The sequence below is a fragment of the Micropterus salmoides genome, unplaced genomic scaffold (assembly GCF_014851395.1).
Source record: "Micropterus salmoides isolate LMB-PRFRI ecotype aquatic unplaced genomic scaffold, ASM1485139v1 Ms_hic_scaffold_14, whole genome shotgun sequence".
NCBI lineage: Eukaryota > Metazoa > Chordata > Actinopteri > Centrarchiformes > Centrarchidae > Micropterus > Micropterus salmoides.
The window spans coordinates 10,578,211-10,605,732 of NW_024040485.1; the positions used below are offsets into that span (position 1 = coordinate 10,578,211).

General features: G+C 37.5%; 3 protein-coding genes across 5 annotated transcripts; 1 reads left to right on the top strand and 2 right to left on the bottom strand.

The window, feature by feature from the left end:
• Window positions 1-5,980: 5,980 nt before the first annotated feature.
• On the top strand, window positions 5,981-10,489 carry cib3 (calcium and integrin binding family member 3). 2 transcript variants are annotated; one of them, XM_038717577.1, is made up of 6 exons: window positions 5,981-6,031; window positions 6,797-6,831; window positions 7,222-7,333; window positions 7,847-7,994; window positions 9,609-9,804; window positions 9,997-10,489. In XM_038717577.1, the coding sequence occupies exons 1-6, from the start codon at window positions 5,981-5,983 to the stop codon at window positions 10,016-10,018; spliced, it is 564 nt and encodes a 187-aa protein (XP_038573505.1). In that variant the 3' UTR covers window positions 10,019-10,489. The 2 variants fall into 2 exon arrangements, with proteins under 2 accessions (XP_038573505.1, XP_038573506.1); XM_038717578.1 differs by lacking the exons at window positions 6,797-6,831; window positions 7,222-7,333.
• A 125-nt stretch (window positions 10,490-10,614) lies between these two features.
• Window positions 10,615-15,968, bottom strand: LOC119901852 (ras-related protein Rab-8A-like). The gene is made up of 8 exons (XM_038717576.1): window positions 15,788-15,968; window positions 15,123-15,183; window positions 14,459-14,519; window positions 14,291-14,368; window positions 14,098-14,187; window positions 13,862-13,927; window positions 13,726-13,776; window positions 10,615-13,472 (listed from the first exon to the last, which is right to left on the bottom strand). The coding sequence occupies exons 1-8, from the start codon at window positions 15,909-15,911 to the stop codon at window positions 13,383-13,385; spliced, it is 621 nt and encodes a 206-aa protein (XP_038573504.1). The 5' UTR covers window positions 15,912-15,968; the 3' UTR covers window positions 10,615-13,382.
• A 2,277-nt stretch (window positions 15,969-18,245) lies between these two features.
• On the bottom strand, window positions 18,246-27,220 carry LOC119901854 (tropomyosin alpha-4 chain). 2 transcript variants are annotated; one of them, XM_038717579.1, is made up of 9 exons: window positions 26,557-27,220; window positions 24,652-24,777; window positions 20,644-20,777; window positions 20,157-20,274; window positions 19,969-20,039; window positions 19,776-19,851; window positions 19,455-19,517; window positions 19,303-19,372; window positions 18,246-18,575 (listed from the first exon to the last, which is right to left on the bottom strand). In XM_038717579.1, the coding sequence occupies exons 1-9, from the start codon at window positions 26,668-26,670 to the stop codon at window positions 18,493-18,495; spliced, it is 855 nt and encodes a 284-aa protein (XP_038573507.1). In that variant the 5' UTR covers window positions 26,671-27,220; the 3' UTR covers window positions 18,246-18,492. The 2 variants fall into 2 exon arrangements, with proteins under 2 accessions (XP_038573507.1, XP_038573508.1); XM_038717580.1 differs by lacking the exons at window positions 24,652-24,777; window positions 26,557-27,220 and adding an exon at window positions 21,920-22,231.
• Window positions 27,221-27,522: the final 302 nt, after the last annotated feature.

Below are 27,522 nucleotides of genomic sequence, written 5' to 3' on the forward strand. Positions count from 1 at the left end.
TGTGAATGATGTGAATGTGTATATTTTATGTTTTCTGTTGTGAATTAATACACCGTCAGAATAAATGCTGTAAACAAAATATTATAGAGTGAATTTATTTGTAAAATACTTTGCCCTCAAAAATGTTACATTATTTCAAGGAGGTCTAAAGTGAAGTGTTATTTATTATGACAGAACAATGTATTTAGCCATTAAAATGGTCAACATTTGGCTCAAAATTGTACTTCCATCAATTAACAATAATGTAACTGCAGGAATCAACCACCTTCAATTCTTGCTAGAACAATTTCGCCCCATCCGTGCAGCATTTCCACAAAAAAATTATGAAATAGGAAGAATGCTTTTAATCTTCTTCAATGACCATAGTTTTCTACCTACAATAATTTCATTCAGAATAAATATTACCAGCCCATTTCAAACTAAATCAATTATATTATCGCTTATGAAAGACTCTTTCAGGAGGAAAGACATGGGGATGTACGGGGTGTGTATTCTCTCCAATAAAGCCACTAAACAACTTATATTTATTCCAGAGGTCTTGCTATTATGTTGTAGCACTTTCTCACAAAATGCTGCATATTTGTGATTGTGAAATAATCAAATTTGGAGGCCTTGCTCACACAACACAGGCTAATTTTTTTAATTTTCAGTGAATTTTAACTGACTAAGCATGAAGCTTTATGGTTCGGGAGGTCTGTATGTTCATATGGTTTCCTTTGGGTTTTTCATCCTTTGACAGGCTGGAAACCAGTTCAGGGTTCCCGCCTATCAACTAAAACACACTGGGATGTGCTCTGACCTCCATCCCTTTTCCCTCAAAAATCTAAATGGGATATGCAAGTGTAGAAGACGCATGAACATACTGAGATGTTTTGCTCTTTTAAAAAAAATTTGACTTTAGATAGTTTATCGTTTTGTTCATATATAATTTAATAATATAATGTGGGTCATAATACGGGTCTCAAACCACTAGGTCTCCGGGACACACTTGAGACATGTTTAAATATCTTTCACAACATCAAAGTTTTTTCAAACTTAAATACTACTATTAGAAAACAGTACCAAAGGTCGTTCTTTGATTTGCAGTGAAATGTAACTGTTAACCCTTTAACATCCTCTCAACCATTTGGAAGACCACATTTTAAGTCACTGTATCTCATTGAAAAATGTACTGAACTTAATTCAACCTGTTTAAGCCATCTCTAACATTTGGTGTAGGTATGCTGTGCTAGAAAAATCCACTAGTTGTCACTGTTTCTTTAAGCAGCATGCCTTTTCAGATACCCTCCTTACAGGAAGTTAAAATCATCAAAGTCACTGCAGCCCTTATACCAGAAAATCCTCAAGACTCTGCCATTAATCTGAGTGATGATGATAACAACCAAATAGAGCCTCCTGATCATCAACATATCAGAACATACCAATCTGTACTCTGCGCAGGAGTTGGGGGATGCGATCAAAACTAGCTCCGAAGAGATTGACTATTTCCTGGCAATACAACCTGTCATAGGTGTTGTCAACTTCCCAGCCATGGATGACTACTGGCACCACCAGTCACATCTCAAGACGTAAAGAGATTCAATTCGTTATGCCAGATTATTAATTTTAATGATAATCAGCAGGACAAAGACAGTCCCGACCGGTTTCAGAAAGATGGCTCTTTATGCATTTTAATACCAACAAACTTTAGAAAACATCATATAAAATGCTAAGTTGTTGCAGAAATAAATCTGTTTTACAATCAACAGCAGAGAAGGCGACTTCAGCACTTCATCCCTTATTGCGTATCTAGGGTTTGCAGTAGAGTTTATACCAAACTGTATGCACTACACAGTAACTTCATTGATTATTGAACAACAGCCATACACTAAATTAAGTAAATACTGTATTTTGCAGTGATCTAGACATTGATATGTTGCCAAAGTATCTAAGTCTGTCTAAAAGGTTGAGAGTACATACAGATGTGTTCTTCTGAAATACTCAAAGAACAGAAATACTATGTTGGTAATATTCAAAATGTTCAAAAATCAATGAAGTTACTGTGTAGTGCTGTTTTGTATGAACTCCACTATAAACCCTGTCTTCATAATTAGGGATGAAGTGCTGAAGTTGCCTTCTCTGCTGTTAACTGTCATTTTATATGATGTTTTCTAAAGTTTGTTGGTATTAAAATGCATATTTAAGTATTACCATGAAGAGCCATCTCAACCGTTTGGTAGAGCAGTATATCAGAAAAACTATTGGGTCAATAAAAATTTTTTTTTGGATTATTATTGTTATTGCCCTAATGAAATAAAAAATGTAAAGAAATAATTTTTCCATCACTTTTTTCTTGGTGAGGACTTTAAAGGGTTAAACATAAAAAAGATTTACTTTTAAATGTTATAATTTTTAACCATACACTAATCTGATAAAATTATTGTTGTACAAATTATGTAGAAATAATTCACAGTGATCAAGAAAGAAAAACAAAAAACAGAGTATAGGTTAGCTTAGACACAGTGCTGACATCTGTTTGAGTAGATTGATTCTTTTTGGTGAACACCTGATAACATCCAGAAAGGCACCCACAGTCTGCACAACTGCCGCTTCACCACCAGAGGACGCTCAGTTGTTCCTGGATGATTTCTGCTGCTGGATAAGAACAACTAGGAAGATGTAGATGGACACAGCCATTAAGGTAGTCATTGTGTAATAGCATAGATTCAAAGACCCTGGAGCCGCATTTCCCCATAAGCCTTCTTGTCCACAGATGATATGAATGAAATGAAAAGAAGTTGCAACAAATCAATGTAACTCCCTGTTTCAGCTGACATATTTTAAAGATTGTATATTTAAACAACAACAAAACAGGAACCAGCTTTTCACTATGTTTGACATGCACTGTTGCATCATGCCAATAAAGGGAAACATTTTCACATGTTAAACACACTCTTACACACTGTACTTACACATTAACATATTGCACAGTAGTTTCATAATTGAAAATAGTAAACTGAAAGTTAGACATGTGCTGATTCACCAATTTAATACAATCCAATACCAATAAATCCAAGATGAAGCTTATGATGCCTTAGTGGTGTTTTGGATTGCATTATATTGAGGATGTTTCTAATATTCTGTCCTACTTAACAAGTGGTTTGTAAAAAAAGGCAGAAAACTGAGCATCTGTTAGCAGCTAACATCAGTGGATCAAAGATTTTCTTGACAGGGTAGGTTTGACTGAGAATGTGGGAGATGTAGAGGGTGATATCCTCTGTACATTTACTGTGCACATGTAAAAAAATTCTAAAAATAAGGTTAAAAATAAGGTGAGGTAATGCCACAGTTTGGCGCCTCCTTTGCAACACATCAATCCATGCTGAGAATGCACTCATGACACACATGTGACACATTACAATAAATAAACATAGCCACCTAGTTGCATATGTGGGTCCATTTGAATACAACATATAGGGACCTAATCTGTAATGAGGCAGGATGTGATGTGAGGAAGCTCCAACATTTGTAGCATTTGCATCCACAGCTCTTCAGAAAAGGTGAAGTACTTTATATCTCTGGCTGCCAATGTTGTTGGATGCAGAGCAAAGCTCAGGCTATTCCCTCAGGGAAAAATAAATAAAGGTCAGCATGTCAGTGTGTCTATCAAATCACTGCTTCATCCGGAGAAAATACCAAATGCAGTAAAGTCAGTGTACAAAGTACTGCTGAATAACATGCTAACAAAAAAAGGTGCAATCTCTCCTAAGTATTACTCCTTCAATGTAATACAGTACTCAGCAGTGGTGGAAGAAGAAAAGTAGAAATACTGTGTATTTCATGAAGAGACTTACCTATAACAGCAGCATCCATAGTAAGAAGAACAAACACATTTTCCCCGAGATAACTTTTAATATTACCTTGATCCTGGGCTGAAGAATCCAAACTTGAGGGCTCAGAAGTCTCCTGGCATGGGTTTCATGGACATCTGTATTGTTCACTGTGCTCAGCTTAGATCGATGGGTAGCATCACTTTCATTGTCTGCCTCTACACCCAGCATAGACTGCAGAGGAAAAGACAGGGAGGATGTAATGTCTAGACATTTCTGTTTGTGACAGCTATCCAATGTAGTATAAAACATTAAAAAGGGAAAGAATAATAATAGAATTTACTGTATTTTGTAAAAGAAGATACAATGGTACATATTATTCAAAACACAGCATTTGTTAGAAAGAAAAAACGTAGAAGCAAGTCTACAGCAAGCTGTTGATGAAATTTGAATATTAAGCTAAATTCCTCAAGCATTCTTCATTGTACTTTTCATTTTCAGCCCTGGTAAATAAACCATTGAGTCAAATCTTTTAATTAGCTGATATGTTCCAGATATTTCTCTCTTGTCACTTGAACTGCAACTGCGAAGTTCAAACCTAATAGGGCCTGTTCTTCTTTTAATTAGGGTTTATTCCTCTCATTCACTTGAGCAATCAGAGTTATCTTGTAGTTTGTCTTGCCATTACAAATTTGAACAACATGAAGCATCGGCTGTCAGAGAAAATACAGACTTTAAAAATAAAGTACTCACAACACTTGCAAATGGAAATAGCACAAATATTTAATTTGGCAGTATGGTTCTATACTTGGCAGAGCAGCAACTTTTCAGAGGTTTTGGCCTTAGTGTATACATGAGTTGTAAATGACTTTCTTTAGTGTAACATTTTCACCAAGTTAAATGTATATTTTTAAAATCACATAGACTTCAATTTAATACCTGTTTCTGATCATTCCAGCCAAAGTATGAAAGCATTATGGAAAATCAGAATGGATGGTAAGGTCCAATTAGGGTTAAGGATAGGGTTAGGGTTAGTACTTCCCAGCAGGATATAACAATTATTCCTAATGATAAAATGATAAATGAACCTGGACCCAGATAAGTAGCAGAAAATGGATGGATATGTTAACCAATGAAAAAGTATTCAATAATTTAAATTTTTGCTAAATTTGACACTTGACACTTGACAATGAGCTTCCTATAGCAACTATACGGAGCAGTGGTGGTAGTGTTTGCTATAAGTCCAATTGTTCTGACTGAAATGCCACAAGAACAGGACAGAACAGCCTCTTGCACACACAATCCATGATCAAAACAATCTCACTTTAAGTTTATAGGTGTGTAATGCCCCCTGACAGCCTGCAATCAAACACTAAAACATTATATAAACTCACATTACTGCAGCAGGAAAGAGAAAATATTTAAGACTTTTGTGGATTCAATTTTAAACTTTTTAATACCCTCTAAACTTTATTGGGACCCCCGGGCTGGGACCCACTGACATAGAGTGCCGTGATGAATCTGATTTTCTAAAGAAAATATATAAAATGCCAAGTACAATAGTGTGAGGTAAAGGTGGAATACATGCATTAGTCAGAGTGTACTGGTGTACATCTGCTAGTCTAAATTATAATAGCAGGGTAAAAGGCAAAGTTTGATTTCAGTGCCTCAAGGCATGTTCAAAATTAGTACATATTTTTTGGAAGTTAAGTTTTAGGTCAGATAGATACCTAAAACTGAAAGGGAAAATGTAGTCAATAATTAGATAAATAGCCAATAATTGAGTTCTCAGCTTAAAACAAAAATTGTCTCCCATCAAAAAGTCTTTTTGCCCACTACAAAACCCTTTCTCTAAAGAGTGTAACCTGAGCAGTGGCCGAGGCGTTGGCCATAGAGTGGCACTAAAGGGGGTTGATACCACTTGGCATGATGCTGGACGACAGCCCTTGTTCACTGTCAAAGGGGCTGCTATTCACAATGGAGAAAACGATGAAATGCTGCCATTATAATGGGGACCAAAGGGCCCTGTGGCAGCCAGACACCTGATCTCCTCTTTGGCTCTGGCTTCCTTTTGTCCCAGTATTTCATATCTGACATATCCACACATCTTAAAAAAACACTTCATGTTGGAGCAGCGATGGAACTGAGGCTTGGTGTTTGCGCATTCAGACATGGGGAATAAACAGACCATCTTTACTGCACAGCAGCTAGATGCCTATCAGGTTAGTGTCATTCCTTTCTGAATGAGATGTTTAGTCTCACTTACTCTAATGGTGCTTCTCTTATCAGTACTTGCTACCGGCATCTGTAAACAAGGCTGATACACTTATCAGACTTCTTTGTATTTTGTAAACTTCCTATTAAGAAAAGTAGATGATCCAGGGTCAGGTAGTGCACCTCTTCAGGGTAGTGTTGAACTAAGTCAAAGCTTTCCTGATTTTATATTTTGTTCTCCAACTCAAACACTTCAGAGGATTATGTATCTGTTTATATATAAAACTAGTTTCCTCACTGTAGCACTGTACTTAGGTATTATTCTGAGATAATTGTAAGTGTTTCCATTGGATGCTACTTTAAACTTCTACTCCACTACATTTCAGATGTAAATGCATACTCACTACATTTATTTCATAGCTATAGGTACTAGTTACTTTTTAGATTTAGATTTTAAACAAAAAACACATGATTAACTTAGCATTGGTATATATGAGACTACCCAAAAGTATATAAAGTAGTTAACTAAACGTGACACTGATAATGCATAATGACTACATTTGCTTTTGATACTCAACACGTTTTTAAATGAATGACTTTTACTTGTACTGGAGAATTTTTGTAGTGTGGGATTGCTACTATTACTATAAGTAAATATATGAATTTTCTACCACCACTGTGTAAAACAAGTAAATTAGCACCAGACTGTCTAAGAACAACTGCATCCTAATCTAACTTTGCAATAACTTGCCATGATATGATTGTATTTGCAGGACTGTACATATTTTACAAGAAAAGAAATTCTCAGGTGAGAAAATTATTTTACTGTGATCAAAACAGTTTTAAATCTTAATATATTTGAGTCAATGCTCATGTAACACAGCTGACACAGCTGTTATTTTGTTCTGTTCCGCACAATACTACACTGTAACTCTAAACTACTGTATCGGGAGACCTGTACTGTGGGGCAGGCTACCATACCAGATCACATGGTATTTAAAATCTTGCTTTTAGAACTTTACTGTACTGAAACTCATTTTTCAGAGTTGACCCCAATAGAGAAAATAGATTCCAGCTTAATAGTAGGAGTCCTAACTTTTCTTAGCAGCCAATTGCATCTCTAAAATACACAACTACATAACATAGAAGATGTTGCATAATTTAATATTGAAAGTAAAACTTTTTAAACTGTTCCTAGACTGTTCGACCGCTATCGGGATTTGGCACCGCAACTCGTTCCCCTTGACTACACCAGCAACCCAGATGTGAAGTTACCATATGAGCTGATTGGCAGCATGCCAGAGCTGAAGGTAGACCCACTGGTCCACACACACCCTGCAGACCCGCTCTCTCCCAGTGTTCCTAATCCATTATTAACAGCCAACTAATCGGCAGAATTCTTTGAAAGGTTATATGTTACCCGACTCCTTTAAACTTTAAGAATGCTGGTGAGTCCCTCAGGGCATACTTCTTGGATATAGGTCAATTATATGCCTCTTTACACAATGACAGCACAGTAAACAGGTGTGTTAACATGCTGGTCACTGACATGTCTTGAGAAAGAGAAAGTTAGACTGTCAAGATTATACTTTCCCTTATAAACTTTCATTATTCCAATTTAATAGCTTTCATGAATTATCATTTGAAAAACAAAAATCAGACATAAAAACCAACAAAATAACAAAAACACACAATCTCAGAGCACAGGAAAGTCATTAAAGCCAGCAAGCACCGGTTCATAGTTCTGTATGATTAACAGCACTGAATTGTTTACAGAAGTTTTATCAGACTGTTACAGAAGTACTGGTGTCCCCTCTGTCCAGGACAACCCATTTCGCCAGAGGATTGCTGAGGTTTTCTCTGAGGACGGGGAGGGAAACATGACACTGGATGACTTCTTGGACATGTTTTCAGTCATGAGTGAGATGGCTCCTCGTGACCTCAAGGCATACTACGCTTTCAAAATTTATGGTAAAATATCCGAAGAAGTGGTAGAGTATAAAAACAAATCAATGAGTTCCAATTTTCATTGGGTTTAGTTTAAATTGGCTTTTCCTTTTTCCTTGTTTGTTGTTCCACAGATCCCAAAGACAACAAGGAAACAACAAAGAAAGATCTAGTGTTTTATATGAAATACTGTATGTGCTCGATGAACTGATTTGTATTTCCTTTTGTTTGTCTTTCACAGACAAAGAAATGGACATAATGTTATTCTACATAGTGACATTACTTTTGTTTGAGGTCAGATAGATCTTTTTCCAACAAAGGTTATACTGCATAACTCCAATAACAGAAATCCAAATAGACTTTAGAATTTGAGCAGTGCTGTGTAAAAAGTACTGTCAACACTAATCACGGATACAGAGCATATGAATATGAACTTCCATTGTACTTACCCAAATGGGGTCAAACACAAATAACGCATAATTTTATTCTATCATTTGTTCAAAATGATGTTGAAAAGCAAATTTCATAAGATCAATAAAAGTCCCAATGGATCATGGTGACTAGGACCCTAAACTGAAGATTAGAATCATATGTAACTCCATAGTGTAAAGAGCCGCTGTGATACCAAAATAGGCCCTACTTTTATGCAACAAAATCATGAAATCTCTCTAAAATTGAACTATGAACTAATACTGTATCTTCCCAAGTAAGTTCAATAAAAGCAGATGAAACATCTTTTAAATGTTAATATGGTACAAGCATATGAAACGGGAGCATGGTGAAGGGCTTCGGAGCTGTAAGCATGACGGATGGTGCATGGAATGTTATAAATGATTAACCAGCCCATTATAGAGGCAAAGAGCTTGTCAAAGCCCAGTTTGCGCTCAGCACTAGGGTCCCCTCTAATTAACAAACGCTGACAGATGAAGAGGTTACATACACATCACCATGGTCATGGGTCAAGGAAACTTTTCATTCATTATTATGACCAACAGAGAAGAAACCCCATGGAAGGTGACACAGTTAAAACATAACTGAAGTATAGTTGTGTTGTGAACAAGCATGATGAGGTTGCATGGACCTGAAGTGACCTCTCTAATGAAGGACTGGGTGTGTTGGATGAATATGTAAGGCTTGACAAATATGTTTAATCAATGCCTTCAGTATACATCAATATATTACCATGTGAATAACATTGCAGTTTGCATCATCAAGAGCTCATGCAATTTTATTGACCATGAAGTCCAATTTGAATAAACTGAATATTGTCAGAAATAATTCAAATAAAAATAAACTATGGAAATTACTTTAGAATATATGAAACACATGTCTCTAACAGTTAACTAAGAATAATAACCAATTATCGTCATTATTGATTAATCTGTTCAATAAATTGTTTAGTCCATAAAATGTCAGAAAATAGTGAAGAATTAGTCCAAAACCTAAAGATATTTAGTTTAATATGATAAAATACAAAGAAAACCAGCAAACACTCAGATTTAAAAGGAGGAAACAATAGATTTTAGGTATTTTTGCTTAAAGAATGACTTGAATGATTAATGGATTATTAAAATAGTTGCTCGACTAATCGATTAATCAACCAATAATTTCACCTCTAGCTATCTTCTTTTGTGCAAGATTTCAACAATGATGACTTCATCTGCAAGTCAGACCTGGAGAAGACAGTGAACAAACTGACCCGTAATGAGCTGACAGAAGACGAGGTGAGGATGGTTTGTGAAAAGGTCATAGATGAGGCTGACCTGGACAATGACGGACGTCTGTCACTGGAGGACTTCCAGCACATGATAGTTCGAGCTCCAGACTTTCTCAGGTGGGCCAATAGTGACCCTTTACTAGAAGATAAAATGAAGGTTTAGCTCACATACACGTTACATGAGAACACATTCATGTCAAATTTGTCATTTATCAGTAATTGTAATCTAATGTGGATTTACCTATTTACATTTGTTTTTAACCCTGGCTTCTAATGAGGAAATCAAACTATTGTGATGTCTGTTCACAGCACCTTCCACATAAGGATATAAAGAAATGAAGCTATGTGGTGCACTTACAACACTGCGGAACGTCTGGACATCTCAACCAAAAACTACAAATCGTCTTGTAAATGCCTAGAGTTTTGTTTTATTTTGTAAAAAAAAAAAAACTGGAAAAAAGATAACTAAAAGCATTCTGATCTTCATCAGAGCTCATTAGATTTTAACATTTATCATCCAGAGTAACTACAAATTATCTTGTATTTAATAGGAGCATGACTGTCTTGCACTGACCATCTTAAGATTTGTTAGACTTACATTCTAAGTCCACATCAAATTTGTATTAGTGCAAATGCAGAAATAACACTAGTCACTGTGTGACAGCAGGTCTGTCGTCAGGTGGTGGCATCAAACAACCCATAAAGACAAGGCTCATTAGTTTTGACCATCAACAGTAGATTTGTGTTTTGTATATGAAGGGGTTCAGTTTTACCAGACTATAAAAGAAACCCATGCCAGAATATTCCTGTGGGTCATGGCCGGCTAATAAAAGGAGAGCCATTTTGTTATGACAAGTTCCATTGTGGGAGCATGGAGTCAACTGATAGTTTAGTTTGAGCACACAGCCAGCCAATAGACAGTGAATGTGAGGTTTTATAATCTTATTTTATTAAATCAAAAGTACACATATCTACAAATTGTAGATACATTTTCATATGGGTTTAGAAAGTACAGTACAATTTAAGTAGATCTGTTTTCAATGTGATATTTACAATGTTATTTTTCTTCACTTTTTTTCTCCCAAAACATATTCTTCTTTTTGTGGACTTCACAATTGACGGAATGAAAATATGGCTGTAAAAAGGGATGTACAATATATTATGACATGTGATAGGAGTCTTAAGAAAAAGATATGACTTCAAAACAAAACAAAAGACAGTATCAATTCAGCTGAAACTGCTCCCTATCTTTCTGTTTATGAATTAAAGCTACAGTATCACTCAAATGAGACAACAGCACTATCTCTGCATTTCAACATCCAGACCTCTCCCACTTAATCTTCCATTATGCAAAATTTCAATTGCATTGATGTAACAATGACATTTCTATAAACAGAGCCCATGCTGTTCTTAGCTCAGTGAATGACACAAAAAAACAAACAAAAAAAAAGCCCATACATTCAACTGTACAGGTCTACAATTATGTCTGAAAGTTACATTTCACAAATATGCACAGGTCCAAGATTCACAATGCATAGCTCACCTATGACAGAACTGAGTATTAGCAGTTAAGACAAATGGCCATGGTAATCATGAGGTCCCAAATTATTTGAGATTATTTTTATATATATATATTATATATAAAACAAAAAAGTGTAGGCAAGCAAAAGCAGATCCTCCCTCGATATTGTGCATATAGGAGTTTGGTTTTCAGACTAGTAAAATATGTATGAAGTAACCATGAAGAACAGGAATAGATTGAGACTCAACGTCAATGTTAAACAGTGGGTACATGTTCGGATCAAGTTTAGTTCACTGTGGCTTGCGTTCTTAAAATACTGATTAAAATTTGAGTTCAGGTGGTCGCCTATAATGTATACTGTGCCTGTGGTGCCACCTAGTGGTCGAACTACAGTGCAATAATGAAACACATCAGAATGATACTAATAGGCCCACCTCTCAGCTTAGGTCAAGGCAGTGTTCGTGTAATAAGCCAAGAAAACGTCACTTTTAAACTACAATTTGGCAGGGCAGTAGCATAGAAACAGAGGCCTGCAAAGTATTTTTCCTTTATATAAATATATATAGCTGTTAAAGTATGTTAGAGCAATGCTTTTCAGTGAACTAGATAATGACAGTGGATCAGAAGCAGTGAAATAGCAAAGAAAATCAAGTCATTTATAAGTAAGTGTAGTAAAATTTAGGCATTACGCACATTTTACCACCAAGACTCAATGGATTTTTTAAGTAATTGTATTGCAAAACTATCAATTGGCACAGACTACACACAAAACACGAGTTACTGGTAAAGTGCAAGGGGAGCTGGGGCTTACAGTGCGAAACTTCAAGGAGGGATTTTAATTGCTGATCAGATAACTGGAGACATCATTTAGCTAGACTGTGAAACAGAGCTGCGACAAAACCTTCAAGTCAAATTAAAAACCAGCACTTTAATCCTATTTGGAGTTGGACCAATTTGTCAAGTGAGAGAAAATAAATTGATCTATTGACCATTTTAAGTAAATTCTCATACCAATCCTTCACTGGTCCCAGTTCCTCAAATGTGAGAAGGAGTTGCTGCTTTTTGTCTTATATGATAGTAAACTCATAGTTTTAACAGGAAACTTACTATTTTCTGACATTTTGTAGGCCAATCAATCAAATAATGGGTAATTAAAAAAAAAAAAAAAAAAAAAAAAATCAATTGCATCCATAATCTTATTACACTGCACTTATTTGTGGAGGATTATTTTAATTATACAGTGTGCACATATTGTTGTAGTGTACTTACAAATGGTTTACAAAGCAGTGTTTCACTTTCACACCACAATGTGCTCAAAAGTGTTGTACGTACATTACTTTCTTGGAGGTTACTACACCAGATAAAGCTTAAGGAGAAGCCAATGTTCTGCGGATAATTTGACAGCAGTACTTCAGAGGCAAAACTCTGGATTGTATTTTTAGGTTTTGTGTAGCCAAACTGTCTTCCAGCACCTGAAAGCTACTAGAGTGAGGTTCAAATGAGTTGGAGGCAGTGTGTATTGATTGGGGCATGTTGAAACATGCATTTTAGTCACATTGGATGATTGTCAAGGATTACACATAAACCAGAGAGTAGAACTCAAATAGAGCACATTTCAATCCAATTCCTCTCTGATCCTTGACTGTTGAAATGAAAATGAAAGCGTGTGCAACTCTGTTTCACTAGAGATCTAGCCTTTCAGTCTCTGGTTGACATTTATAACATAAAGGGAGAGAGCACTAATAAAAATAGATCTAAATATCACATTTGTATTTGCAATCCCAAAACCTTGGCATTAATCAAATGATTTATCTTCCTCGGTTGTGCTACTGGCACTGGTGTGAAATATGAGTGCGTAGTACAAAGATTAACATCAGAAGTAAGAGCCTGTCTTTTGTGTGATAAGGAACATCTGGACAATGGTCCTGGTTGAGTCCTTGAACGGTCAAACACTGTGACCCACAAAGACAACAGATCTCCTTTAAATGGAAGAGATGCACCACTGGAAGCTTTTGGAAGAGGAAGCGAGAAGAGGAAGCCCTTCTCTTACTGGGAATATACCGGTTTGTGTGGACTGGTAGGACAGAAAGATCAATGGGGAAGGAAGTGCTAAAAGCTAGCACAGTCCGTTTATGTCCAGCCAGCTGGCAGCCAGTATTGAAGGCCTCCGCCCTCAGAGTAGGCTACAGCGGAAGAAGCTGGTCTTTTTCTGAGGCTCTGAGATCTTGACGCCATGACTGCTTCCCTGCGGCATGTTGCCCTCCTGCAAATGTGACAAATTAACAGGTCACTCTCATATACAACTGTTCAACACTCAGTGGCTGCCTCTCATATGGTACAAAAATCCTTATGTACTTTTCTGCAACCAGAGGCACACCGCTTTTGATTTGAGAAGTTTGAAACCAGGAAAACGTGTTTCAAATTATGAAATATTTGACAGTTGCTGAATAGCAATATCAGATATATAAATTTCTTACAGTGCTAAATACTAAGTAGTGTCATCAAAGAGTTCTTACTAATTTTGTGTCCATTTTTGATTTGATGTCTCTGGCGAGCGTTAAAAATGCCTGTGAACCAGAACAAATACACATGTCACACTGATGACAATGATCTGTTAAGTATATTATAACTCAAGGAAGAATGGCTACCTACATTTTCCACATTGATGTTGGCCTTTGCACTTGTCTCCATGAATTTTATGCCATACTCCAATGCAAGCTGAAATATAATGGGAAAATTACATCAACTTAAACTTTACAAAGTCTGTTGACACATTTTCACATTACACCAGTACAATAGTGCAAAATTATTATTTCATTATCACATACTATTATCAAATACTGTATAACCCAATGACAACAAATTATTTTAACTTCAAAGTTTCTCACCTTCTCTCCCCTGTCTTTGGACACCTGCCGTTTGTCGTTGATGTCACACTTGTTGCCAAGGACCATCTTCTCAACATCAGATGATGCATGCTGAATCAAGAGAACAGAAATTTAGTAAAAACAACATGGTACCATTTGGGTATTTTGAAGGTAGCAAACATGTAAAGTAGAGTGTATTTTGGCCAATAAGTACCTCCTCTATGTTCCTTATCCAGTTCTTGATATTTTCAAACGACTTCTCGTTGGTGATGTCGTAGACAAGCATGATTCCCTGTAAAGAAGAGTAAATAAAATGCTTTGAGATTAACAGAACTCAAGAGCTATGGATTTATGTTCCTGTCTGTCACGTTAAGGCACTAACCATAGCTCCTCTGTAGTAGGCTGTTGTGATTGTTCGGAAGCGCTCCTGGCCAGCAGTATCCCTGAAAAAAAAAAAAAAACAAAAAAAAACAGCAGCATTATGACATCTCAAAATGTCATATCAGGAAGTTTAAGAATAAATATGAAATGTGTGTGTACAATAAATATTTAGATCAATCATATGGGAAACTTTCCCATATGACAGGTAAAGCGGTTGGTTTATCTTACATGGACTTTTTCCAACACACTTGTATATAAGGGAGGTATCGTTATAGAGATAGGTATTAAATTGATGAATTTTATACAGTAAGCTAAAAAACCATGACTTTGTCATTAAAACAGAAACTTCAGATAAAGAGAAAACAACAGTCCTTGAAGTTTTGGTAATACTGTTCTACTGGGATTCAGCAAATTTGAATTGAGTGAAACTAATTCTGCTGAAATTACAATTACAAACCTTTACATTGAATTTTGAAACAATTAAACGACTTTTAAGGTCGATAATTGATATTTCAAGAGTGTTATAGGAACTATGAGCACCCCACATCTGTCAGGAACCTTTTCTTGAGTAAAGTGTGCGCCACCCATACTTTGTTAGCAAAATACTGATCAAACACCGCCATCATGACACATGTCCTGCATTAACAGAATTAAGCTAAACTTACCATATCTGTAACTTTATCTTCTTGCCGTCAAGCTCTATTGTCCTAATCTTGAAATCAATGCCTGGAGGGATAAAGAAGGATCATGCATGTCAATCATAACGTTAGCTTGCTAGCTCAGTATACCTGTCAAATATTGGCTGACACTGCTGCGACACAAAAAAAAAAGAAAAGAAAAAAGACACTAATAGACAGGGAATGAATGGCGAGTCGGCTTCTTTTCACGACAGACGGCAATGATGTGTGCATGAAAGAACAACAGCTTAAAAATGCTTAAATTAATCAGCTATAGCTTGCTTCATATTATTCTTTCCGGTGTCTTACCAGGATGTAGACGTGGCCTAATGGCTAGCGTTCGAGCTATGTCGCTAACATTTAGCAAACAGGAAACCCACCCGGCATCAGTTTATAAAACAGCACAAACGTATTTACTTTGCATTAGCCTCATGCTAAACACACCGTGAATAATGTCCCCCTATGTTGTTTCTTATTAACCAATTAATATCTGAAAGAATATTATTAAATAATGACAAAGAAACTTCCTGCCATCCGTCAACATAGCGTTGCCAGCATTCCAGCAAGTAGACCGCGCCTATGAAACAGCCCATTGACGTATGTAAACAGACGGCAAGGCCGTTTAAGTTAACGTTACAGCAACAAAAACGTACCTATTGTTGAGATGAACGTGGAGTTGAAGGCGTCTTCTGAAAACCTGAACAGAACACATGTCTTCCCGACACCAGAGTCGCCGATTAACAGTAATTTAAACAAATAATCGTATGTCTTCGCCATACTTGATATTATTGCGGAAATCCCGCCCGGCGAAGCAGCGACTGAATATACAGAAAAGCCGCCCCCTACTGGCTCGGAATTCAATTGCGGTTTATATGTAACTGGTCCAGTGGGCGTTTACTCACTTTACTGACCATGGTCTGCAGTAAGTGCGTTTACTCAAGTCGCCTAGTCTACTTAAGTACAATTTTGAGGTACTTATAGGCTACTTAAATACTTTCCTTTATTCTACTTTACACTTGTACTTTTCAGAATAATATATTGTAGGGGAGAGCGGGGTATGTTGTCTCACTTTTCACACTGTCTAACATTTACTGGGCACCTTACATCACAATGGTACAAATGTCATACCAAATGAAAGAATGGAGTCTTGGGCAGAAGTTTTGTATTCATCACATCTTCATATCTTATCTCATAATGGAGTTGTAGACTGTTGAATAGAGAGTGTGCACTTGTGACAATTTGCCCCATCGGCAGGTAAGTTGTCACACTGCATTATCAAACAGTTAGAAACTTGTGAATATTGATTTCAATTTCAAATTGTAACCAGAACTAAAAATATAATCAATCAGCAATCAAGCCTAGAGAATTTGGAAAGTAAATAATTTAAATCAAAACACAAATGTTGGCAGAGCACACATTAAGTGGCACGTCTTTCTTTGAACTTCTAACGTTCTCTGGAGTGCAAATAGATCTATGGTAATTGAATATAATCCTGCAGATAACTTTATTAAATGTGTAACTTCTTAACTAAACAGATGTGGTGTTTAAACACACTAATGCAATTAATTTAGCATTTCTGTACAGCGTACATATGTATCTGACTAATCAGACGTGTTTAGAGTCACAGTTCTGGCACACAGAAATTGCCTGGCCTGAGGTGCAAACAGCGCAGGCCCATTTGTTGCATTTCACACACTTAAACCACGTCTCCTTTGGAATACTGTATGAAAATGGCTCCACATAGATGAGGCCAAAAGAGATGTCAGCCGCTTATGTCAAAATCCTTAGCTGTAATTCTGATTGATTTGTTCTTTAACTTCACCTACCTACCTCCACCTACTCGCTTTAACATTATGTCAGGTGGTGTACTGCCATTCTCTGTCTTCTGTTGATAATTTCCTTCCTTCCTTCAAAAACACATTCCTCCATGCAATTACAAGTAAATTTGAGTGTTAAACGTATTTGTCTGCTACCCTTGTTGCCTAACTAAATTAATAACTGTATGCTGTAGTGTGTGTGTGTGTGTGTGTGTTTGTGTCTACTAACATACTACATGCCTACGGTATAAGACCGTATATACCCTGTCATGAATTCAGTCTTATCCAGGCATATCGCTGCTGCTGTACAGTGTATAATATAATAATATTTACAGAATCATTTAATACTGATGTCAGAGGTAATTACACAATTTCACATAGTTTTTTGAGCATGTTCTATGTGTTTATTTGTACTGGAGCAAGTAATCACATGTGACAACTTGCCCCAAAGTCATTGAGACAACTTGCCCCAAACTGACATGTGTGCTAAGGTTAGCTTAACATAGCACTTCACCTGAAGTATCAAAAGACACGTTATTGTCTCCTCTACTATGTACAAAGTTATCATTTTGAACATTCATACCTAATGAGGTTGGAATACATAAAATGTAAAGTGCAAATGTTTTACTTTTGAAGCAAAAAAATAATAAAATTGTGCTCACCTCAGATTAGAGTGACCTTGACCACATGTAAACAGGAAGTTGAACATAGAAAAAGAAGTCACACAAAATGGCTATTTGATTTTTGACATAGAGCCTCTAGTGTTGGAGTTATGAGCAGTGTGACAACTTACACACGAGACAACTTACCCCGCTCTCCCCTACTTTTTACTCCACTACATTTATATGCAGCTATAGATAGTAGTGATGCAGATCAAGATTTTACTCGCAAAACAAGTTAAATTTCACAATTTACTATGCAAACACAATAAATAAACATGAGAGTACTCAAGCATTTGTAATTGCAACAATTTTCTGGGAGAGGTAGTGTATTATGTGACAGACATGCAGGGGTGTCCGTATTTGTGGCAATGAATGTATCTTAACTTGAAAAACAAATCAGTACTCAGTGACGTTACAATTGTGGGGCCAAAAGGCTAACATTGAAGCAATAGCTCTAGTTTTGTGTTTAATGCATTCACTGTCTTAGCAGAGCACACAGAAAACACTGAGCTCTTTCTGCTGTTACAGTTTATGGCTGCATTGATACTACCTGAGCGAGATGTACAAACACACATGCAGAACTGTGTGCATACTTACAGAGGGCGCAACACAGATGACATAACACATAAAAGTTTATCAGTTTATCATCATCAGTTTTATTTGTGCTCAGAGTTTAGCCTACAAAACAATTTCCAGCACTGAAACTGAACATCATATGGACCCAAAATCATTTTTTATAAAGGGAAACAAAATAACTATAAATATATAAAAAAGGGGTACATGTGTTTTAACAACCAGGAATAAGAGTGAAATTACAGAGAATGGATGGCATGTATAAAATCTCTTTTTTTTTTATTGTTTGATGTTCTTCTTGGCATTCTACAAGCTATTCAGCTCCTGCAGTGTTTGGTCCAGGACTTGGTGCATTCCTATGTTTTCTTCTTTTGCGTGTGATAGGCCCTCTGCAATAAAACATACCAGCCGATATAAAATGCAGTGGCTATTTCAGTGAACCGATTAATTGATCACATAAGTGCAATGTGTACGCAAATAAAATATGGTTCATTTAAGAGCAGACACAACAAAAGAAACACAATTGTATACGATATGTAAACCTACAACTGTGGCATTTTCATAGTGGCCAATAAATATAAGAAACTATTGGCTGTTACAGCTGCAGAGTGGTGAAAAGCAGGCTTAACTGAAATGACAGTAGACAGGGCAAAAGAGAAAAATATCTTTATTGAGTTTAGCTGAATGCAAAAGGAGCAAGATGCAGTGAGAGCAAAGTGAGAATATAAGAGACAAAGTGCTTCCAATCAGGCAAGGGGAGATAAAGAGAAATCATCATCAGCTAAATGCAAGGTTTACAAGGTGTTCATATCATTGAGGGCATGATCCAGCTCCTCACTGATAGCCTTGTATTTCAGCTTCTGAGTGTACAGTTCGTCTGCAGGTCAAAGGGCAAGGAGAGAGCAGATGGAGCAGGTTCGGAGGGTAATGCAGAATAGTGCAGACCACGGAGGGGAAAGAAAGAAATCAGATCAAAGATTAAGAATAAGAAAGTTAAGAATGATAAAGGTTTGAACAAAGCAAACAGTGTAGCTCAGTGTAGGATTGAAAAGGAGGGTTAAAAGTGTCATATGGAAATAATTTTCTGGCTGATCATTATTGATGTGTAAACATTACCTTCTAAGTCATCTATGGTCTTTTCCAGCTTAGCCACTGTCCTTTCTGCGAATTCCGCACGGGTTTCCGCCTTTTAAAAAAACAATAATTCTATTAAATCACACAGTCACAGCTTCCCACAGAGAATATAGCTTGAGCAGTCATGAACTTACCTCCTTAAGTCTGTCATTCAGGACTTTAATCTCCTCCTCATATTTGTCCTCTTTCTCAGAGTACTATAGAGACAGAGGAATAGTTGAAGAACATAATATCATCATCAAAGCAATAAATATTACAATGTTTTTATATGTAAAAATGAGTTGTTCCACCTTTTTATGCTCAATATCTATGTTATAAACTCTATTAAATATGCGTGTTACATAATATTCTCTTTTTAAGAAAGTCAGATCATTCTGGACAGAAAAGGGATGCATGGGCAGGTGAACTGAATGTGTAACACTTCCTCTACCTCATCAAATCTCCAGAACACTTACCTTATCAGACTGAGCCTCTAGCGACTTCAGGTTGTTGGTGACATTCTTCAGCTCTTCTTCCAGGTCGCCACACTTACTGTACGGGTAGAGAAACACATTTTCTGAACACATTTGATGTGGACCTGTTATCTGGTTAACAACTGAAGGACGCTTGCAAGCATGCATTTAATTTCTTCAATGCTTTTGTGCTTACAGTTCTGCAATCTCTGCCCTCTCTTCTGCTCTCTCCAGCTCACCCTCAAGGATTACCAGTTTACGTGCAACCTGACATTTAAAAAAAAGAAAAAAAGACATAAAATCACAGCTGAGCAAAAACAGAAATCACATCAGATTTATTCTGAAAACTGAAAGTCAGCTGGAATTTGATCTGTGCGCCCGCACCTCCTCGTATTTGCGGTCTGCCTCCTCAGCGATGTGTTTGGCTTCTTTGAGTTGCATCTCCTGGATCTCCATCTTCTCCTCATCTTTCATGGCTCTGTTCTCAATCACCTTCATGCCCCTGATGATCAGAAAGACACATTCCTTGACATTACTGAAGCAGTGAGGCATCTCAGCCACTTGTGTCGGATGACATGTTAAATTATGACTGCTTATGACATATGTATATTTTTTTGTGGTTTCAGTCTCAACATTATGGAGATGCTAGGACTCTGTTTTTACACATTTTCCTGGTAGGCTCTCCATGAAAGTTACGAATGAGCTCATGGATGTTCTCCAGAAAAGGTTGAAACATTTATTACTCATCATCATCATCATATCAATGGTTTTGTTGTACATAAATCACATAATCTCAAAACCGTAAAATGATTATTTTCTAATCTTGTTTAACTCAAAGACTATTATGACTGTGGTCTGTGTTGATTCCCACCTCTCACTCTCGTCTGCGGCCTTCTCAGCCTCCTCCAGTTTCTGCAGGGCCGTGGCCAGTCTCTCCTGAGCGCGGTCCAACTCCTCCTCCACCAGCTGGATCCTGCGGTTCAAAGAAGCCACATCGCCCTCTGCCTATAGCAGCACACAGAGGAAGAGAGCAAGGCCAGAGGTCAGCCAGGAAACATGCTGGTGCCACAAGAGGAAGGATACTGCTTAGGAAGGCCAAGGCTGCCTATCGGACACTGTGTGAGTCGTTGGCTTTGGGTTTTGAGTCTAAGGTCTCATTAAAACTGCAGTAGGGGTAAGGTGTAATTAGTTTATGTATACCAATTTCTTGCTTCTTGGTTTGAGTATTATTTATGCCTTTTTATTTTCTTTTTTCCTCCTGTCCATTAAGTCAGTTTTTTTAAATGTGTAATCACTTTTACTGGCAACAACCATGATGAGACCTGGACTTTGCAGCTTGATCAGATAGCCTACTTTGAAAACTGCTGATGCAGAATAACAGAGTGACACTGTTAACCCTGACATAGCTGAAGTGGTCGGCTACAGCTGGCCTGACTTTTGTAATGCAAACCTATGCATGTTTGTGGGACAACTTCTTCTAGGCCTGTTTCCTTCCATACTGATATCACAGATAACAATGCTGTCTTCTTCCTGTGTAGAAGCTGAAGAGGGGGAGGAGGAGGAGGATTACAGATCCTTTCAGATATGTGCAGTATGTTATTCAGTTAAAAAGCTCAAAGGGCGAGTTGAACAAAAGTTACTGGATGCTTGACCGATCAGGAATAAACCATTTTCCAACTGTCTTACATAAACTGGGAAAGCTTTTAAAACGGTGTACGCCTGCCACTCTTTAACATTTCAACAGCCACGCGGACAGTTACTGTAGGCTAATAGTGAGGGCACTCGTTTCGATTCTAGGTGTTTGAGAAGATTTAGGGCGGATTTCTGTTTGACAACGCTGCCGAACAAGGAGTAGCGAAGGAATTTCGCTACAACGATGCCCCAACTTCCCATAAGCCACCACAACGACTATATTGAAACATTACAAGTTTTTAAAAAGCACATCTGCTATTGGGATACGCAGGCAAAGTTTGAAATTCTTACAGGAACGTTATGAGCGTATCATTATCGCTACCTGTCCTAAAACTCTGACTGTTTGCGTGTTAGATTACCATACAATCCTCAATACAGATGCCCAACAGGTAGGCTACGTGAGCCTGAAAAATACTAAATGCGACCGAAGTTGGATAAATGGTAAATGATCTCACTTTTTCGCGCAGTTCCCGTTCAGTGTCCAACTCCCTTTGTACGGCCAATGCACGATCTTCTGCCTCATCAACTTGTAGCTGAAGGGTTTGGATTTTCTTCTTCACTACCTCCATAATCTCGAATACTTTGTTTTCTCAAAACTAAACCAGGAGCCCCAAAATGTAGCTGTCTAGATTGACAGGCTGTAGCTTAAATGCTCTTTTTAAAAAAGTTATTGATTTGCGTCAAAGTTGCAGACTCCGAGGAAAACTTTTTTTTCTTCGGCAGGAAGTCAGGGACGTGCAGTGTTGGGATGGGGAAAAAAAACGGCAGGGAGTTTTCAGGAAATTTATGGCGAGATCCTCCAATCCCGTGAAGAAGCCTGGATATCAGATGACATCACAGGATTTAGGAGGGGAAGGCACTGCTCTTTTCCTCCACAAAAAAGGTGTGTATCCGTGTGTGTGTGTGTGTGTGTGTGTGTGTGTGTGACATGGAGAGATAGAGTCTGGGTTTTCTATTGTGGACTTATATGGCAAACATAAGGTGTTGGGCTGCATTTTTCTGCTCTGATTAGAAGGGGGAGGGAAGAGATTGAGAGGAAGAGTTGCCTCATTTGATTCAACAGTCTGAATCATAACTATGAATCACAGCATATGATTGGATATGGTAAGAGAAGAAGAGTTAAAGTTAAAGGAAGAGGGCAGTTGTAAACTGAAGAGAAAGCAAAGGTCCAAAGATTTAGTTCTAGAAAGGGAGGAGGGGGGTAAGGGTTGGGTGGGGTCGGCAATAATCCTCTTCAACAGGGGTTGTTGACCTGCAGCCTGGAATGTAAATTGATTTGGTTGCAGACATGACCCGCAGCCATCGGGTGGCGACACATTCCGCCGTAGCCTACTGCCTCCTCTTCCTCCTCCTCACTTTTCAGAGCAAAGACCGGATTTATTTTCTCTTCACATTTATATGAAGGCATATAATATGCATCCGTAATAATCAGTGTGAAACACATTAGAAGAAGAAGCAGTTCTGCAAAGCGCAGATATGTGGGCATCTGATAGGTCAGGGGTTTTCAGTCTGAGACTGCGGGCCTCCCAAAAACTACTGTATCTCTGAACTCTCACACATGTAGGCTATTTTATGTGATCTCCTTTTGATAATGTAGTAGCCTAATAATGTTATATTGTTTCACTTCCATTCTCTGAGCCTCCCCGGAAACTGTTTGGAGCCCCCTAGGGAGGCCCACCTCACACTTTGAAAACCCCTGTGATAGGTCATTAGTTATTTGAAAATTAATTCGCAACAATTTTGACTATATTGTAAGAATGTGCTGCTATTTAAAGTCTTAATGTGATAGTTAAATTAATATCTTTGGACTGTTGGTCAGCAAAGAGACTTGGGCTTCAAGAAACTTTGTGAAAAATTGTGAAAATAGTTTATCATTATTTTCTGCCATTTTAAGGACCAAACAATTAATCGAGATAATAATTAATCAAGAAAATAATCAGCTGATTAATTGATCATGAAAATAACTGTAATATCCAAGATCTTCCCCTTTGTCAGTGTTTTGGTTCATTTTGTAAAAAGAGTCACAGTTGTAAGTGACTTAGTTGAAATCTTAAATAAAGATTAGTATAGTTTAACCATTTTGTACTACCATGTCATTTTCAAGTACTTTTATCATTTGTAAAATAATGTCATTTTAGTAATTAATTGTAATTGTCTTATTAATCCTAGATAATACATTTTCCCAAAAAATTTGAAAAACTAGACAGTGAAAGAAAAGAATCATCCTGCGTCACTGGTGAAACCACGTTAGAAAAGTATTTCTGATGCCATATCAATAAGATATGTCATGATGGCTCAAAAAAGCAAAGTCCAGTCCAGTCTGTCTGTCATTATATATATTTTTTCAATGTTTTGCTTTAGATAAAAGATAGCTATCTTAAATGAAATAGATGCTCTATTGTCACAGATTGGGTATGTACTATAAGGCCAGAAAGAGCAAAGTGTTATATCTCCGCCCCCCCAAAAGCCAGAGCATTGATTTCATTAAACACTGCAGTATGGGGTTCTCTGTTTGCTTAAGCTGCATTCCTGGGATTCCTGGTCGGCTAGAGGCTGGCCAAGTTTTGTCTGTGCTTGAGAAATAGCTCTGTTACAAACACTATCTGGATTAGAATATACAAGTTAGTCATTTCAGGATTAATTTCAGCGTTGTTAGTTGCCTTCTACATTGTGGCTGAACAATAGGTGCTGGGTAGCAGATTAAAATTAGGACTTTAGTGTAAATTGTGTCCGACATATATACTGAGATGTCTGTGTTTAATAAGGGATTTTCATGTTGAATCTCATGGCAAACCTTTCACAGGAATGACTGACTGATTGTTGAAATCATAGAAACCAAGTCACTTTAATCATGACTAGATACATTTCAAAATAGTTTTTAATTATATATTCTGAATTTCAGTATTTTAATCACTCTGCTGCTATGTTTCTTCACTCTAGAAGCAACCAAACTACAGTAAACTATTAAGACGAATCCAGACATGGGAGACTGTAAGCAGTAGTTTTTTTTCTATAGAAAAGATCTGCTGTTTGTCTCCGTCACTGATCCTTTCTCAATCATAGTGATATTGAGTTCAGTCCCTCTAAAAGAGTGGTTATCAATACTAAGTTTTAAAATGTAGAAGTTGTGGTACTCCACTGTAATGTGAATAATGTGTTTCAGATGGCGTCTTTGTGGTTAACTCACATCTGTGGCCTTCTTCTCCGACAGTTCCAGTTTCTCCTGAGCATCCTTCAGGGCCTCTGAGTACTTGTCCAGCTCATCTTCTGTTCCCTTAAGTTTCTTCTGCAGAGCGAGCAGCTCATCCTCCAGCTGAAAGAAGCCAGATGGCAGAGAGTCAGGAAGTTTGTGATTTGTTAATACTTTTGATTAAATCACTTAGGTAGACTTGGTCAATACCCAGAAACACTCAGATGTAACTAGTACCCAAGTTAGGTGTCTTTTTCATGGTAAGCTATCTTATCATTGTTAAATATTTCACTCTGGACTAAAGTGTTAGAACAACTGACCTTGCTATTACCAGAGCCACTCTGCTAGCATGGCTAGCAGCTAGCAATTCTTTTGTAATTAGGGTGAACCGATGAACCAATCCTTTAATAGCTGCTGGAGTCTGTTGTCAGTTATGTATGTTGATATTTAGTGTTAGGTTTGTGTATTTTAAGTGCCTTCTGTCAGCTTAACTGTGCACTGATGTTCACCTCATGGTGCCAATAATAGCAAAGGAAGCATCTCTTAGCATTGCTTGTATCTCTGCCATCTAAACAAACTAAAGACTCCTGCATAATCTTCTAGAATTTCATGTTGACTGCTCCTTGATGTGGAAGACATGCCAGGGGTCCATATGTGCAGTGCCAGTGACAACTGTCACTCTGTGCTCTCTGAGGGTATGATTAGGGCATTAGCCACTAGAGAGAGGATTCTTTCCATTTGCTTTAGCTCCTTGCTTTGTCAGTGCCCCTCTAACTCTCTGCTCTCTAGCATTCCTCTCATACCTGCATGATGATGACACCACATCCCACTGTGCAATAATTGCCTCTATTTAGAAACCTCAAATATCCTATTTCATCTGCAGATTCTACTTTGCCTGTATCAAGTGGTACAACTACGCTATCATTAAGTTAGCCCTTGAAATATCACACTGCCTAAGGTTCTCGCACTGGAGCACCAAATATGGAGGTGCAGATATTTGGAATTTGTGAGGTTTTCTTTGATATAGTACAAACTTAACTCCAGATAAGGATGCTGGATAAGAGTAGTACTCTTCTGCTCAAGAGTCTGAATGACAGCTGTTATAGATGGGCTGCTACTAACTCTGGTTCACTGTGGATATTATGTCCTGCAGACATCCTTCATTTTCTCCTTCCCACCAGAAGACCACATTGGCCTGGGGGCTCAGCATCAGCTGCTCTCTGTAATTCAGCATTTGGTGCTTTAGGAAATACTTGACATATATTTTATATTGAGCCCCTCTGCAGTCTGTGACTTGGTATTTATTTATTTGTTTGTTTGTTGTAGACCAAATTATTGTACACCAATATGCTATATTATATATGAATAACAAATTAATCACATTGGACTGTTTTCACAAAAAAATCAACCTAAATTAAATTTGGCTCATCAGTGGATGAAAGACTCAAAAATCTGTTCTGAATAGAGCAAGTAGATGTTACAAAAACCTTGATATTTCTTTCCACTCTAAATAGGGCTGTTTGATTGTTGATGATGAAATCCATATCACAACATTATTAAGAATCCTTTTTGATATCAATATCTATTGTGATATGGAAAATGTACACAAAATCACATACAAAATAACCCAGCTGATGTTTCATTGTTATGCAGTACATCACAGAAAAACTTCAATAACCCATTTTGTTACTTTTTATTTACAGTTTGCTTGGAATAATTAATTTTAAAAAATTTAGATTATTCTTGTACCTCTTTTAGCTACTGTGACACTTCAATTGAGATCAATAAAGTTTTTTGTAGCATATATATGAAAGTCAATAAATTAAAATATTGAATTGTTGATTGTATCTTCAGTGAAATTGCAACCATTACTCTGTCAGTCATCACATCAGCCTGTCTCACCAGCTTGCATTTGTCCTCTGCTGCCTTCTGGTCAGACTCAGCCTGCTCTGCCCTGTCGATGGCGTTCTCCTTGTCCAACTTCAGCATCTGCATCTTCTTTTTGATGGCCTCCATAGCGACAGTTGTGTCTCAGTGTTTTGCAGATTTCGGAGGTGAAAAAAAGTTTTTATTTCTTTAGGTTAAAAGTTGTTGCAGATGTACAGAGGAAGATACCTTACAAGAGCCTTCACAAGGTCGACAGGGAGAGCAACCAGCAGAGAGGAGGAGAAACAGAGGGCAAGCTCAGAGCGAGTGAGCTCAGGGGAAGAGAGGAGGATGCAAACTGAGAGTCGGTGGAGCTCAATGTGATTTAAAACTGGAGGTTTGGAGACAGCCCCAGTCTCTAGTGACAGCCCTTTCCCACCGTATACCCCTTCTGCCACTCCCCGCCTTAGCTACTCTAGAAGTTACTGTGCCCCCCTCCCTTATCTAAACTTCACCTCTTGGGGGCTCTTTGGAGGATCAAAGTAGTGTAGATGTATTGGCAATATCCAGCCTGTATCCTTATTTGGATTATGGCCTTTTTGTTTTGGACAGAACAGGAGAGGGATAGCAAGTAGAATGAAGGAGATGGGTCTGTAACTCAGAAATCAAAAGGAATTGTTCACATTAGTAATATGAGTAACTTAGCCCCCCCCCCCCCCTTTGGGCTGCATATCTATATCTCTGTGTTCTTCCTTAGGAATGTTCAAATTGATGTTAATACCAGAGTTGGTTAGAAAAGGACATAGTTTTCATTCTACCGCAGTATGAAAAAGGGCTGTATGGAAAATGATCCAGCCAAAGAATATCTAGGGAAAGAGCTGTCTGTGTGTGATCTACACCAGGCAGCCAGAGCTTTACAGTCGAGCAACACAGACATAAACCACAGGTCTACTGCAATTAAGATCCTCTTAATTACTATTGGTCTGACAGACCTTTATTTAG